Below are 17567 nucleotides of genomic sequence, written 5' to 3'. Positions count from 1 at the left end.
ACACATTCTTGTGGATAGATTTTAAATATGTCATGTTATATTTATTTTTGCTATAATACGTTTTTTTTTGTTCTCATCGCATATTAATTAATTAATATTATAACAATTTCTTATTATTCAATAGATATCCATTAACCCGTTTAATCCAGATGATATGGATATGGATGGATGAACTGAAATTAAATTGATACGGTATGAGTGAACAAAAACTAAATGGATATGGATATAAATACGGCATCATCCGATCTATATTCGATCCATTGTCATCCCTATTGATAAACGATAGGACGGTTTCCAGTAATTTTGTCAAAATTGCAACTACTATCTGATTAAATTTATCTGTAAACAGTAATCCATCCATTAATTTTCTTTACTAGTTCATTTTTTAACAATCTTACATTATTGTTTATGATTATATTTGACCCGAAGTTCAGCGGAAGTAGGCAGTAATAAATGCAGCTTCTCTGATCATCGTGACTAAGAAGGTTTATTTTTTTTAATATTTAGAATCTATATGATGAAAAATCACCATGATACATATTTAGGGTGCGTTTGTTTACCGTTTATTTGAATGATTCAACGCTGAATGTGGAACCATTAAGCAATCAACGATGGTACTTAATGGTTCATCATTAAGTGTTGAACCATTCAGAGATGAAATTCTCTCTTAATCATTAAACACCAAATTTTATGTAATATCACTATCACTATATATATTAAAAGAGAGACTCGATTAACTAATAATTATTTTCAAAAACCCCTTAATTACCGTTAGATTAGATAATTGCAGCATGATACCCACCCTTGATCCAATGATCCCTAATCATTCACTTAAAATATTAGCTAATAAATCACACTTAATCAAAATCAAAATTATACACTTTATACCCTTAAAAAAAAACGCTGACCTTACTTTTTTTTAATGGCCACAATCGGCCGTCATAATCACTTCCCGATATCAATACCATCATCTTCGCCGACAACTTCCTTAAAGTTTACAACATGCTCTCCGGCACGGAGGATGATGGCGCCGTCAAACGGTAGGATAGTTTGTATGGCTCTTGATGAAGAGAACTTGACTCGTCGTAATCCTCTCGATTTCCCCGTTGTAAGTCTTCAATTGGTTATCTAGGGTTTTACCTTTACTTTACTGTGCTGTTGCTGATTGTTATGTATGTTATTATTGATGGATTTCAATACATAAACAAAGTCACAAACCCATTTTGTTACATATTAATTCGTGTGTATATGTATATATAAAGCGGAAGCAATTTCAAGTTTATGCATGTAAAGTTTAACCCTTTAAATTTGAAATCCATTAAAGATCTAGTCTTGAAAATACACTTAAATGTAAATAGAGCTAGTTAGATGTTTATACCTACTCCAAAATGGAGGTGAAGAACTAGGATGAAGAAGATGATGTAGATGAAGAAAACTTCTAACTTGAAGCCTCAAATCTTTGATACCCACAAGCAATAATCAACACCCAAGACTTGGTTAGGATTTTAGACACTTAATTACTTGCAAAAATCAACCAAGAATCCCTTGAAGAAAGGAGAGGAAATTGCAAATATTATTTTCAAAATGCTAGAGTCAAAGAGTGTGTTAAAGTTGCACCAATGCATGTGTATTAGTCATAATTATATGGAGTAATCAAGGAAGGGTGGTTGGCACCTAGGAGCCTTCAAAAAAATGGCCCCCCCACCCCTTCCATTTATTTTATATTTTATTACATATTTATAAAACATACATGCATTTAGTTGTAAGTATTTTATTTTATAAGCCTTTTATAAAATAAAATGCAACACACATATGTTACATACACTTTATATTATTTATAACCTATATAAATAATATACAACATGTAGTAACTTATAATTATCCAAATAATTATATCTAGCATTTATTTTAGAAAACCAATTTCTAAAATTCAAGTGTCGTGTATTTGCTTTAATGATCCGATTGTCAAAACAAATACATAAAGTGTTGATAGCTTGTTATTGGGTATGACCCGACTTGGATCACAACATGTAAGCCACATTAATTTATTATGTCTCTCGGGCACAAGAAAATCCTTCAATCTCCCACTTGCACGAGAAACATAAGGAATTAATGCAAGTGACAGATACCACCTAACGACCGTCCATCACCCCCAACATGTTATGACTTAGTGCCATTCAATAACATCATCCCTTTCGAGTTTCCATTTCGAATATGATTTAGGTGAATCTTTCAATATATCCTTTTGCCCTAGATGTCATGTTAAATCCAAGAGACATAGAATGATCACTCTCTTATAGATTTAACTTTGTCAGGCCTTAGACATCTGACTCTCAACGAATAAGAGGGACAAATTCCATCTTGACTACATACGTCCTAGACATTACACTTCGTACCATACCTGAAACCTCCCTTATGTACTACCATGTTTCAGAATAGCGAAGGAAAGAATCAAGGCACAATATTCGGTGAATATCTGAACCCAATATGTGTCTCAGGTCAGAGGATATAATGATATTCTCCTTTACTCAAGATTACATGTGATCAACCACAAAGGTTCCATATAGTAATCTTGAGAGCGGGTCTTCCAATATTTGTGTCCCACAAATATCTATGAACCTTGGTTGCAACCTTGCCCTACATTCACCATTTGAATGTTAACCAATCCAAGTTCATAATAGTCTAGACCTCACACTTGTTCCCACAAATGTGATCAACTACGGAATTTAGAATAATAATTTATTCATGGATAAAATATGCTAAATTGGACTCATAATTTAAATTAATACCATAATTATATTAATGAGTTTGAACTAATTCGTTCCGTTACAATACATAAAGTAGATCAATTCCAATCACTAGAATGTCGAAGCCCTAATGCACAAACATGTCCCTCATGTTTTGGCCCATGTAAAAGCTTCGTGAGTGGATCCGCAACATTTTGATCTGTGTGAACTTTGTGAATACATATCTTTCCCTTTTCAACCTCATCCCTAATGTAGTTGAATCTCCGCTCAATGTGACGAGTCTTTTGATGAGCACGAGGTTCCTTGATTTGAGCAATCGCACCCTCGTTGTCACAAAAGATCTCAAGAGGGTCCTGAATGGAAGGGACCACTCCTAAGTCGTCGATGAATTTCTTCATCCATGCAGCTTCCTGAGCTGCCAATGAGGCGGCAATGTACTCCGACTCTGTAGTGGATAACGCAACAACTTCCTGTTTCGCACTCTTCCAAGAGACCGCACCACCATTTAACATGAATACATAACCGGATTGTGACCGAGAGTCATCTCGATCAGTTTGGAAACTCGCGTCCACGTAACCTTTTACAACGAGTTCCTCCTCACCAGACCCATATATTAGAAACATATCCTTAGTCCTTCTAAGGTATTTCAATATACATTTAACCGCAGTCCAATGACTATTTCCTGGGTTATTCTGGTATCTACTTGTCAAGCTTAGAGCGCATGACACATCCGGTCTAGTACATATCATTGCATACATGATAGACCCAATAGCAGATGCGTATGGGACTTTCTTCATTCTCTCTTGTTCATCTTTCGTGGTAGGACACTGAGATGAACTGAGAACGGTTCCTCTTTGAATAGGTACCAAACCTTTCTTAGAGTTTTCCATCTTGAACCTTTTCAAGACCTTATCAATGTATGTACTTTGACTTAAGCCTATCAATCTCTTGGATCTATTCCTATAGATTCCAATCCCCAATATATATTGTGCTTCTCCAAGATCCTTAATGGAGAAGCAACTTTTTAACCAAGTTTTGACCTCTTGCATTGTGGTTATATCATTCCCAAATAATAATACGTCATCCACATATAGCACAAGGAACATTATGGAGCTCCCACTAGCCTTCTTGTATACACAAGCTTCATCACCATTTTTAATAAAGCCAAATTTCTTTGCCTCTTCATTAAAACGATGATTCCACATTCTCGATGCTTGTTTCAACCCATAGATTGATTTCTTTAACTTGCATACTTTTTTAGGATTTTTCGGATCGACAAAACCTTCGGGCTGTGCCATATAGACATCTTCCTCAAGATATCCATTTAGGAAAGCGGTTTTGACATCCATTTGCCAAATTTCGTAATCATAATGAGCAGCGATGGCAAATAATATCCTAATAGACTTTAGCATTGCCACAGGCGAGAAGGTCTCATCATAGTCAACCCCTTGAGTTTGAGTGAAACCCTTTGCTACAAGTCTAGCTTTGTATGTATCCAAGTTTCCATGTATGTCAGTTTTCATCTTGAAAATCCACTTGCAATCAACTAGCTTAGAGCTAGGAGGTTGCTCAACAAGTTCCCAAACTTGGTTTTCATACATGGATTGCATCTCGGCGTTCATGGCTTCCTGCCATTTATCTTTATCTATCCTTGATAAAGCATCTTTGTAGTTTGTCGGTTCATCCAAATCAACCGTATAGCAACCATCCACGAGAAACCCATATCTCTCGGGAGGATTACTAATCCTACTAGATCTTCGAACGTCTTGTGTACCTTGATCATCCACTTGATCATTTTCAGCATCCTCATGTTGAGTGCTAGTGTCAACCAATTGTGTATCATCGGCTTGATCTTGTACCTCTACAAGATCTATTTTTCTTTCACCATCACCTTCCATAAGGAACTTGGTTTCAAGGAATTCCGCTTTCCGAGCTACAAATACCGTTTGCTCGGATGGATCATAGAAGTAATATCCCATGTCATCTTTGGGATATCCTATGAAGATACACTTTGTGGATCGAGCATGTAGCTTATTTGCTACATAACGCTTAGGATAAGCTTCACATCCCCATACTTTCAAGTATGAAAGAGAAGGAGGTTTTCCAAACCACATCTCATGAGGAGTTCGTTCCACTTTCTTGGTTGGGGCCATATTTAAAATACGAGCCTCGGAGCTTAGACAATAACCCCAAAATGATAGAGGTAACGAGCTTCTAGCCATCATAGATCGAACCATATCCATTAGGGTTCGGTTCCTCCTTTCGGATACTCCATTAAGTTGGGGTGTTCCGGGTGGAGTAAGTTGTGAGATGATCCCACAACTCCTAAGATGATCTTGGAAGGCATCGCTTAGGTATTCACCTCCTCTATCGGTACGAAGTACCTTGATTGTCCTATTGAGTTGATTTTGTACTTCGTTTTGATATTCTTTGAATGCTTTAAACGTTTCGTCCTTGTGTCTTAGTAAATAGACATATCCGAAACGACTAAAGTCATCAATGAAAGTAACAAAGTATCTTTCACCATTCCTAGTTATGGGTTTAAAGGGTCCACATACATCCGAATGTATTAAACCCAATAAATCTTTAGCCCTTTCATGAGTGCCTTTGAAAGGTGCTTTAGTCATCTTGCCTTGTAAACAAGATTCACATACATCAAACGAATCCATTTCATTTGATTTCAAAAGTCCATTCCTTTGAAGTGTATGCATTCGGTTCTTGTTTATATGTCCAAGGCGACAATGCCATAAATAGGAATCACTCAAATCCCTTTTGAGTTTCTTGGTGCTAGTATGGTATATTGAGCTATTAGATGATGCATCATCATGAACCAATTCATAAATTCCATTTGAAGGCGTAGCCTTGAAATAGAATATATCATCTTTAGAAAAATGGATATCATTATCAATAAAATTAACATTGAAACCACATTGTCTTAAGCGAGAAATAGAAATAATGTTTCGACATAAATCCGGTGCATACAAAACATTTTCTAAAATAAGCTCCAATCCACTTGGAAGCTTCAAAACAAATTCTCCTTGAGCTTTAACATGCACCTTTGCACCATTGCCCATATAGAGACTTGATGTTCCCGCTTTATGATCACTTCTTTTGAACCCCTGCAAAGAATTGCAAATATGAGTTCCACATCCCGTGTCTAATACCCATGTATTAGAAGAAGTAATACTAAGCTCTATATATACCATATATATATTACCTGAGGTTTGCCCTGCATCCCTCTTGTCCTTCAACTCTTTAAGATAGACCGGACAGTTTCGTTTCCAATGACCCATCTCACCGCAACCGAAACATGGGTCTTCCTTGGGGTTTGCCTTCTCGGCTACCTTTTGCTTCTTGGCCTTGTTGATGGTTGGGGTAACCATCTTCCCCTTCCCTTTGCCTTGATGGACGGGTCCTTTTCTCTTAGCCACCTTTGGCTTAGAGGTGTTACCTTTAGACCCACCTTGATCGATTGCTAACACGGGTAAAGCTCTTTTACCCATGCTTGTTTCCGCCGTCCTAAGCATACCATGAAGCTCACCTATGCTCTTATCCATCCCATTCATGTTGTAATTAATTACAAATTGATCAAACCTCTTTGATAGGGAGTTAAGGATAAGATCGGTGGCTAACTCATTAGATATGTTAAGGTTGAGACGGTTAGCACGATCGATAAGGCTTTTCATCTTAAGTACATAAGATGAAACCGATTGGGATTCGTCCATACGACAAGCATGAAGCGCCCGAACCGTTTCGAAACGCTCAACACGTGCTTGTTGGAGAAACATCTCCTTCAATTGTGTTATCATGTCGTAAGCGCTATGATGCTCGAAATCCTTTTGGAGTTCGGGTATCATAGTCCCAAGCATTAAGCATGAGACTTGAAGGGAGTCGTGGCAATACTTATCGTAAGAGGCCATTGCCTCCACATCACTCTCATCCGGTTGGTCGGGAATGGGGTCCTCAATCACATACATTTTATCCTCTTGTTTGAGGACAATCCGAAGATTGCGGAACCAATCCATAAAATTTGTATGGTTGAGTTTGTCTTTCTCGAGGAGAGACCGTAACGATAGGTTGTTAAAGTTAAGTGGTGCGTTGTTCATGTTGTTGTTGTTATTAGCGGCCATCTACAAAATTCAACAAAGTTCTTTTAAGTATCGATTTGGATTTAATAAACAATACCCTTTTAATTTGTTTTATTAAATATTAGAATCCAACGGTAAATCAAATTTCGGTTAGGTGACCTTTATCCCGTCATTTGATTTAGCTAGGTAGTCATAATGACAATTGCAATCCTTTTGCAACTTCTAAGTTATGGGATCATGCAATCCTTTTGCATGGCATATTAATCCCATCAACGCCTATTTGTTCCTCATGCTTCGGTGACCCTAAGTTCATGATTCCCAAATCAAGTCGTCCTACTTGTGTAGACATGTAGACTTAACATACAAGTGGTTAGGTGACCTTTATCCCACAAGCATGCAAAGTGTACTTTATTCATATTAGTTCACTCATGACGGTTAGGTGACCTTTATCCCATCATGAGATTCCTAATATGTCTAAGTGTTTCCACAAAAGGATGGCGTTTAACTTGTTTATCTTGTATTAGTAAAGGGATTTTAGGTTTTCTACATTCTAGTTTAGAAAACAAAGTGCTATACACCAACATGCATTTGGTGTGTAGTATGTTTATGAAAAACCCATTTTCATGTGCCTTTTAGTAACCAATTACTAGTTTTAACCATTTCATTACCTTTTTAAATAAACCATTTTATTCAAGTCTAATAACCAATTATTAGTGTCATTTTGTTATGTTTTATTATAACCATTTTATAATGTATTATGCAAGTGTAATCATGTGATGATCTTGTAGCAACCAAACATACAAACATACACAAACATGCATAGCAAAGTGTTCACAATCAAGAGCCATTTTGGTAGACATTTGTTTAGCCAATAAACAAATGTCACCTAAGGGGTTAAACCAAAGTAAGAGATTTTACCAAAATCTCCCACTTAATCTTGTAATCTTCAAAACTTCATCTTGTAATCTTCTTCATGAATCTTCACTTTCATTTTACAAAATCATATCCTAATACAATTTTTCTAGAAAATGAAATAACAACCTATTCTATTTTACAAACCAAAATAGAACAAATTACATACAAAATACAAGATTAATTACAACTTTTACAAACCAAAATTACAAAATAATTACAAGCCATATGAATGAATATTACACCCATGAATAATCACCAAATCAATCAACCAAACAAACACATGGCCTAGGCTCGATTGTGAACAACAACATAACATCAAACATGGCCAAAACTTGAAATCCCAAACCCATTTTTGGGACCAAATATTTCGGCCATCACCATACACCCACCAAAACTCAATATTTTTACATTCTACTTTCATGCATGTTGGTAGATTGTAAAGAAAGTGAGTTTACTAGCCAAAAACAAGAAGCATATTAACAAGACTTTGGCTCTGATACCATTGATGGATTTCAATACATAAACAAAGTCACAAACCCATTTTGTTACATATTAATTCGTGTGTATATGTATATATAAAGCGGAAGCAATTTCAAGTTTATGCATGTAAAGTTTAACCCTTTAAATTTGAAATCCATTAAAGATCTAGTCTTGAAAATACACTTAAATGTAAATAGAGCTAGTTAGATGTTTATACCTACTCCAAAATGGAGGTGAAGAACTAGGATGAAGAAGATGATGTAGATGAAGAAAACTTCTAACTTGAAGCCTCAAATCTTTGATACCCACAAGCAATAATCAACACCCAAGACTTGGTTAGGATTTTAGACACTTAATTACTTGCAAAAATCAACCAAGAATCCCTTGAAGAAAGGAGAGGAAATTGCAAATATTATTTTCAAAATGCTAGAGTCAAAGAGTGTGTTAAAGTTGCACCAATGCATGTGTATTAGTCATAATTATATGGAGTAATCAAGGAAGGGTGGTTGGCACCTAGGAGCCTTCAAAAAAATGGCCCCCCCACCCCTTCCATTTATTTTATATTTTATTACATATTTATAAAACATACATGCATTTAGTTGTAAGTATTTTATTTTATAAGCCTTTTATAAAATAAAATGCAACACACATATGTTACATACACTTTATATTATTTATAACCTATATAAATAATATACAACATGTAGTAACTTATAATTATCCAAATAATTATATCTAGCATTTATTTTAGAAAACCAATTTCTAAAATTCAAGTGTCGTGTATTTGCTTTAATGATCCGATTGTCAAAACAAATACATAAAGTGTTGATAGCTTGTTATTGGGTATGACCCGACTTGGATCACAACATGTAAGCCACATTAATTTATTATGTCTCTCGGGCACAAGAAAATCCTTCAATTATCAGTCAATTACGTTGAGTTGTTAGAATATGGTTTGAATTTAGTGGTTTTTCACTTTTCTGTGATGCTATAAAGGAGAAATTGCTATAGGTGAACCTAATTGTATAATTTAGGAATCACTGCCTGGAAAAAAAAAAATAATAATAATCACTTTAGCAATTCTTAGCGACTTTTAAATGTTACGGAGTAGTTTCATTGTTAAATTTGAATTTGATATTCATTTCGAATTTAATTCATTTAGTGCACATCGAGTGTTTATTACTAACGATTGCTTTTGAAGTATAACAATGGGTCCACATACTTCTTCATACAAGTAGGTTAATTATAGGTGATTTGCAAACTAGAATTACCAACGTTTCTTTTATGCGAATGGTAATTATATTGACTCGATATGTGATACTTGATTTTTATTGATCAAATTTTTAGATTTGTTGCTTATGTATTGCAGCTTCTTTTGTTAATGAATGTTAAACTCATTAGGTAATGTATTTTTATCAAACATAATTTAAGGCGTTTTAACTGCACACAAGGTGTTTGATGTAATGTCAATGGAAATTGTCATACCATGTGGTGGCAATGGTATTGTGATTCTTCCAGTATTTAATCGTTATATTTCGATAGAAGTCGCATTATTGTATTTTAATTGTTATATTTCAATTGATACAGATTCATGATTTGGTACATACAATGAATCTTGTATGTTTTTTGAATTTACAAGACTCTTTGGCATAAGTTCATGTCCTAATTTTATTTTCGTATATACCTCAGGTCACTTTTTTTGCATTCATGTCACAATTTAGGAGATTGAAGAGGATGTGTTCTTTGGCTTATGATCAGGTTTTAGATGTTCAATTTCAAATTGTAAGAAATCGAGAATGACATTAGCAGCTGGGATCAGGTATGTGCTTCTCACACTTGGCCCTTCTCTAACCCTTTTTATTACTCTCATTTCCACTAAACCCTCATGATTCTCACCCTATTTCTAGGTACCATTTATGATGTTTTAAAAGATTTTGTTACTTTTTATTTCTATAATTGTAGGATACAATTGTATTTATGTATATTATCCTAATCCTATTAAATGTTATTCTGAAAATAATTTGTTCGGGATTTACGTGTAGTGTCATATTTTGTTTCTGTATGTGAAACTGGGTCAGTTTAAGTTCATATCATCTCTCAAAAGCTTTACTTAGTGAAAAAATAGCTAAATATGAGACGAACTGAAATGAATTGGAACAGTCTAGAAGTTACCCATGTTCTTTCTTGGTTCAGTAGGTTGTTTATGAAATCTTATTTCTTGTTTCTGGCTCAACCCACATGATCTTTCATTTATTAAAATGTTTGATTTTTGGGATATAGCATTGTTACAGAATGTTATGGTTTTGAATAAAATTGGACGTTTGGAAAAAAAATGCTTTTTTGTTTTTCTTTCCGTTTTGATTAAGTTATGATACTAATGTATCATGTTTGTTATCATTAAATGTATGTTTGTGTAGTACGCTGGTGTGGTTGATTAGTTTGATTGTGTTGTCTGCAATTTGGATAGTATTTCTTCCGCTAAAAACAATAAGGTGGTGGCCTTATGCACTTATCATATTGACTTCCATTGCTTTCCAAGAAGGTTTTCGCCTCCTGTTATAGAGATCTTACAATTAAGTTTCTTATCTTAATTACTTTCGTGAACAAACATTGTGGTGAGCTTACACGTATGTTTTTTATACTGTTTCAAATTGCTACTTGAATATACACAAGAATTGTGTGTGTTTTGGAATCTTGTCTATACCTTACAAATATAGGTGTCTTTTTTGAAATGTATTCTGTCCATGTTGACTCATTTAGGCCATATGTGGCTAAATCTGCATTGATATGGGATATCTAACTTGGTTGCTATTTAGTAATGCTTCAGTTTACTAAATTATTATTTCTTTGTATATATTACTAAAACTATCTAACTCACACATTTACAGGAGCAATATGACTTTGAGATTGAAAGCCTCAAGTGAGGTAGTAGGTCTGGTTCAAGAAACTAATGAAACTCCACCAAAGCTTATAACGAAATCTAACGGTTGCATCGATTCATTCACTGAGATGAAGCATAGATTTTTGAGTTTCAAAAAACAAATATATCTGTAAGTGGAAAATGTCTCTCACCTGAATGTTTTGACTACAAGTCAACTGTCTTAATTGATTTTGAGAAATTATTAATGTACATGGAAAACTTGGAGAGGTATCAAGCACTTTCCCAAGCCCAGGACCCAAAGGTGTTTATATATTATATATTATTTATTATAATTATATTATTATAATTCTTGCATTCGCTTTATGTTGTTTGATAAATTGCCTGTTTGTTGACTGACATTTGTAAGAACAGTTTCTGGTGATATCTTATGCAGATTCAAGAGTTTGTCCCTCTTACATCTTAGGTTACCAACCTGGTGAAGCGTTTGTTGTCCGCAATGTTGCTAACCTGGTCCCACCGTTTGAGGTATTTTCGGATGACTCTTAAGTCATGCTCTTCTTCTCATTTTCTCTTTTTTTTTTCCCTTCTCATCAGTTGGCTACAATTCCAAGGACCTTATGAGCTGTATTATTGTGTACAGAATGTGCCATGTGAGATGTATTATTCTTTAGTACAAGTCTTTATGTCGTTTGTAATATTATGTGCAGAACGGGCCATGTGAAACAAATGCTGCACTTGAATTTTCGGTGAACACTCTTGAAGTAAGAGTACTTTTTATGATAATAGTATTTGCATATCCTTTAATTAAATAATTAGTTGGTGGCTTTATAATATCATGTGGGGTTTGTTTTTATCGTAAGATGAAGTTTATCTATATCGTCCTTGAAATTACATTATATCCCATCTTCCCATATTAAAAGTACAAACTTTTAACTTTAAACAAACCGAGTTTCTATCATATAAGATTATATGAACCTTTCGGCTAAAAGTAAGCCAAATTTCCAATAAAGTACCATAATATGTTGTGTTACATATGCAGCGCAAAGAAATTACTTTAAAAAGGACCTCTGTTATAATGTTTTAACTTCAATGTTGTAGCTACATGAGAATTTGCATAACATGTAATCATTCACCTATAAATACATAAATGCCATTATTATTGTCAAATTATGAAAAATTGTCTCCACTTAACTTAATGCTCATGTCTTTCATCTTCTAAATGTAGATACATGGGCATTGTTTGGGTTATACAACTGTATTCCGATCATTGATGTAGAATAAACATAATGTGAGTTATAAATAAATTGCAGGTTGAATATGTACTGGTGACTGGCCATAGCTGTTGTGGAGGCATCCGTGCCCTAATGAGCATGGAAGATGAAGAAAAGTCAAGGTTTGACAACACAAATCATTTCCTTTTCTGATGTTTTTTGAGGTTTTCATGTTATACTTTGCTGTTAATGCTTATTAGACATGAAGTATCATAATAAGTTTGGTTATTTTTAGTAGCTTTATCAAGAATTGGGTCATAGTAGGATCGGCAGCAAGATCGAACACAAATGCTACCACTTCTAACCTTAACTTTAACCAACAGTGCAGAAACTGTGAAAAGGTGCTTATGATAATGTTTTATCTCCCAACTTAACTCATCTTACATATCCCTACACAATGTTGTAAAAGTTGTTAGCCATGGGAGTTGACCAATTTGACTGTTTTTGACCGACTAAATCTGATTTTGACCAACTAAAATTGACTTTTGACCGATTTTGAAGGACCTAATTCGACTTTTGACCGATTTTGACCCATTGACTTTTGCAACCGTGTCCCTACAAGTATGTAGGTTGCAAAATAGATGGGTTGGGTAGTTAAGGTGGGTAACTTTTGAGCAGGTCAAAATGGGTCGGGTTGACCTAAAACAGTTATATGTCGTACTATTGATAGAAAAGAAGCCATAACAGTTTTTGGTTAGCCTTTTATAAATAATTTGGCGGTTGTAATATTTTATATTATTATCTATTTGTGTAACAAAAATGTTGGAACATTTCTGATAAATTGAGTCTCATCCAACTTATTTTCCAGGAATCAATAAATAATTCACTATTGAATTTGCTTACGTACCCATGGGTAAAAGAACGAGTAGCGAAAGGTCTGCTTTGTCTACATGGTGGTTACTATAATTTTGTAGATTGTACATACGAGAAGTAGACTCTTGATAGCAGTTCAGAACTGGTCGATATGCCATCAAGAACTGTGAATTTTGGTCTTGATGTTGTATTGTATTGTGCTCATTCTTCTATATATTTGTGGCTAGATACAAAAGTTGTATGTCATAAGCTGTTGTCTGTGGTATATTATTGGATAGAATTTGTGTGTTGTTATTGGTTTGTTTACTTCATGATATAAGCATATAGTGAAATTTATGTAACCTTTGTGTACTACAAACATAATTGTGTTTAATTCAATTAATATAGTCTTTTTTTTCATTTATCGTCTCATTTTACCGTGTTTATTTACCATTGATACTAGATACTTGATTTTGTTATCCTTTGCATTTTTTGGTATATAATGTTGAAAATTGAAGCAATCAAGTTGAAAACAACATTAAAGAGCCTTAATATTTCTCAAGTTTAAGGATGAAGTTGTATTTTCTATTTGTTCACAATAATATTATTAGATGAGCTTAATAATAAGCTCATCTAATAATAAACACAATAATATTTTCGTAGATGACTTTAATGTTTATTATTAGATGAGCTTAATGCTTATTAGATGAATTTAATGCGTATTAGAGAAATATTCTATAGTGTACAGTAAAATGTATATACGGTACATTTTGTTATTTCGATCACAAAATAGTAACATTATACATATTTAGTATTGTACTTGTAGTTTTGATTATATGATTCATAAGACGCCATATATAACTGGTCGGTTTTCTGCTTTATTCTTTTGTAATTTTTTTTAATAGCAGTACGAGATCACCTGGGGGACTTAACCACCCACGTGTTTACCCCCCGCAGTTGCATAACCCGCCTCCAACTGCTGCTCAGGAGGAAATCTGGCCAATCTGAGGGCATGGGCGGTAAAACCCCCCTCCCCACTGCCCCTGCAACGCGATGTGCAGAAGGCACCCTTTGGTGGAATTTAAAGATTAAGAGGGTTAGGGTTTAGAGTTTAGGTTTAGGGTTTAGATTTAGGGTTTACGGTTTAGAGTTTAGGGTTAGGGTTTAGGGTTTAGGTTAGGGTTTAGATTTAGGGTTTAGGGTTTAGATTTTAGGGTTAGGGTTTTGGGTTTAGATTTAGGGTTTAGGTTAGGGTTCAGGGTTTAGAATCTAGGGTTTAGATTTTAGGACTTTGGATTTAGGGTTAAGGTTTATGTTAGGGTTTAGGGTTTAGATTTTAGGGTGTGAGTTTAGATTTAGGGTTTAAGGTTTAGATTATAGGGTTTAGGGTTTAGATTCTAAGGTTTAGATTTAGGGTTAAGACTTTAGGTTTAGCTTTAAGGTTTAGAGTTCAGGGTTCAGGGTTTAGGTTTAGAGTTCAGGGTTCAGGGTTTAGGTTTAGGTTTAGGTTTAGCTTTGGAGTTTCGGGTTTAGATTTGGTTTTAGTGTTTATAGTTTCGGGTTAGCATTAAGGTTTTGGTTTAGCTTTAAGGTTAGCATTCGGGTTTGGGTTTAGCTTTAGGGCTTAGATTTAGCTTTAGGGTTTTGGTTTAGCTTTAGGGTTTGAGTTTAGGGTTTAGGTTTAGCTTTAGGGTTTAGAGTTTCGGTTAACTTTAGGGTTTAGAGTTTGGGGTATAATGTAACGACCCGTCAAAATCGCTATTGACGCGGCACATTAATCATTGATTCCACAGTGAGGGATGGTGATTGCATGTATTTTCGGTTTAACTCAGTGTAGAATTTTGTATGTACTTGTGTCTTATTGCGTTTAAAATAAATTGCATGTATTCTCAGCCCAAAAATATTTAAAGTATTTAAAAAGGGAGACTATAACTCACAGTTCAATATTGAGACTCAATATTGTAGGCAAATTGCGTAGACGTAATGATGGTAGACGACTGTATGGTTGACCTTGGATTTAAGAACAATACCCCGAACAATACCCAATATTTCCTTAGCTTAAAGCGGTTTGAAACCCGAATTAAAACACCCTCGAATATACTTTATTATTATTAAACTTAAAATTAAAATTATAATTATAATTATAAATTTAAATTTAAATTGAAGAAGAATAATAAAGAGTTGAAAAAAAAAAACGTCGAGCAAACTGGTGTATTTATAATACTTTTCCATTTACTGTAGCTCATGCGATCGCATGAGTTTTCAGTGTTTTTGCCATGCGATCGCATGGCCGCCTTATCCGTTTTTGTTTGCTAGTTCGTCGACATCAAATAGTATTTACTGTAGCAAATAGTGTGTTACTGTAGCAAATAGTGTAATGCAGCAAATCACTGTAGCAAAGTTGTTTTCACTGTAGCCATTGTAGCAAAGTACGGTTTCACTGTAGCAAATAGTGTTTTACTGTAGCAAAGTCATTTTTACTGTAACAAATAGTGTTTTTCTGTAGGAAAGTCGTTTTTTTACTTGTACATATATATATACATACATATAATTGTTCATGAATCGTCGAGAGTAATCAAAGGTAATTGTATATATGAAACAGTTCTAAAATTTTGAGACTCAATCTAACAGACTTTGTTTAACGTGTCAAAATAATAAATCGTATAGAGAATTGGTTTAAATAAGTCGAAATTTTTCGGGTCATCACATATAACATTAGCTTTAGGGTTTAAGGTTTAGAGTTCGAGGTTCACCTTTAGAGTTTAGGGGTTAGACTTTAGAGCTTAAGGTTTAGGGTTGGGTTTAGTATTAAGGAGTATAAAATGCGTAAATATGAGAGTTTTGTTACTTATATTGGGTGTATTTGATATTATGTAATTTAGTTGGGTATATTTATAATTTTAAATATTAATAGGGGTATATTTGTAATTTCATCGCTTAATATTTTTTGATTATGAGCTCAAAGTAGCATAATATTTGTTTACTAGTTAAAGACCCGCGATTTCGCGGGTTTTATGAAATGATAGAATTTAATAGAGTATTTGTTAGGTTGATTAAAAAGTAAACAATATCAGATAAATCACACATGGTTGTGATATACTCAATAACATAAATAGACCTCATAATACGTTGCACATATCTAACCATCAAAGAGTTGTAATAAGAAATGATTATGAGTAAAAGTACATGTGAAGCTGAAATTAAACGAAAGAGTGCATCATTTAGCTCTTTATCTTATATGATGTATTCTGGAGGACTTTCTGTGTTTGTCAAGCGGTTGATACTTTTTCAACCCTGCTTTCTCTTCGTCCAGCTCTCGTAATCTCTCATCCAAGTATTGCACGACTTGAATAATCTGATTACTCTAATTACTCTAATTGTCTGAATTATAAAAGATATAAGAAATCAATCACCGAATTACACCTTAAACTCTAAACTCTTATAAATCTTTTGATTTAAAAACTAAATCTAAACCCTAACCTTAAACCCTAAGCCCTAGAATAACCTAACCCTAAAATGTAAACCCTAAACCCTAAATCTAAACCTTAAACCCTAAATCTAAACCCAAAACTCTAAAACTAAACTCTATACCCAAAACCTAAACTCTAAACCATAAATCTGACCCTAAACCCTAAACCCTAACCTAACCCCTAAAAACTCTAAACCCTAACCCTAAACCCTAAGCCCTAAAATATAAACCCTGAACCCTAGAATCTAAACCCTAAACCTAAACCCTAAACCCTAAAGCTAAACCCAAAACCCTACACCCTGGAATCTAAACCCAAAACCATAAAGCTAAACTCTAAACCCTAAATCGTAAATCTTAAACGCTAAATCTAAAACCTAAACCTAAACTCTAAACCCTACAATAGTAGTTTGACCCATTAGAGATCAAAATAGCCCATTAACCCATTCATAAGTCAGTGGATCAAATATTGCCACCTCTAACAATAAAAAAGGTAAGAACCTACAATCTACTCACCAATTCAATAGCCAATAATAGAAGGTGACACATTCCTTGGCGTCCGTATCGATGACAAGTCCCAATAAATGGCATCTCAGCTAGCTGGATACCATGGATCCTAAGTAGATGATATATTATCTATGCATAACACAACAGATCATATAAATCATCTTACATGATAGATGCATCACAAAGTAGTAGTAACCGGATGTTATAGGAAAAATGGCTTGTACCTTTGTTTTAAAAATGTACATATCTTCTATATTACTAATCCGGTAACATAAATACACGTGGCACCACATTCATCCTCAGTAAATACTTTTATCTCATAATTTTGAATTAAATAAATCCTTAATTTTCTACGTATAATTAGCCACTGAATTAGGATTAACAGTTTCATTCTCCTCATTATTTTACGGAGCATTTATC

The 17567-nt window shown here is 34.2% G+C and overlaps 1 protein-coding gene across 3 annotated transcripts; it reads left to right on the top strand.

The window, feature by feature from the left end:
* Positions 1–932: 932 nt before the first annotated feature.
* Positions 933–13531, top strand: LOC139904101 (beta carbonic anhydrase 5, chloroplastic-like). Of its 3 annotated transcripts, none has more exons than XM_071886034.1 (9): positions 933–1108; positions 9920–10049; positions 11119–11280; positions 11379–11412; positions 11523–11636; positions 11819–11872; positions 12422–12504; positions 12621–12723; positions 13191–13531. In XM_071886034.1, the coding sequence occupies exons 2-9, from the start codon at positions 10027–10029 to the stop codon at positions 13314–13316; spliced, it is 699 nt and encodes a 232-aa protein (XP_071742135.1). In that variant the 5' UTR covers positions 933–1108; positions 9920–10026; the 3' UTR covers positions 13317–13531. The 3 variants fall into 3 exon arrangements, with proteins under 3 accessions (XP_071742135.1, XP_071742134.1, XP_071742136.1); XM_071886033.1 differs by having other exon boundaries at positions 12618–12723; XM_071886035.1 differs by lacking the exon at positions 12621–12723.
* Positions 13532–17567: the final 4036 nt, after the last annotated feature.

This window comes from Rutidosis leptorrhynchoides, chromosome 4, assembly GCF_046630445.1.
Source record: "Rutidosis leptorrhynchoides isolate AG116_Rl617_1_P2 chromosome 4, CSIRO_AGI_Rlap_v1, whole genome shotgun sequence".
In the NCBI taxonomy this organism is placed as follows: domain Eukaryota; kingdom Viridiplantae; phylum Streptophyta; class Magnoliopsida; order Asterales; family Asteraceae; genus Rutidosis; species Rutidosis leptorrhynchoides.
This window is presented reverse-complemented; position numbering and strand designations above follow the sequence as displayed.

Excerpts from the sequence above, each read along its gene's own strand:
- LOC139904101 (XM_071886033.1), top strand. The coding sequence starts at position 10,027 with ATGACATTAGCAGCTGGGATCAG. Across the intron at positions 12,505-12,617 it reads GAAGATGAAGAAAAGTCAAG|TAGCTTTATCAAGAATTGGG; the intron begins GTTTGACAACAC and ends GGTTATTTTTAG. Across the intron at positions 12,724-13,190 it reads AGTGCAGAAACTGTGAAAAG|GAATCAATAAATAATTCACT; the intron begins GTGCTTATGATA and ends CTTATTTTCCAG.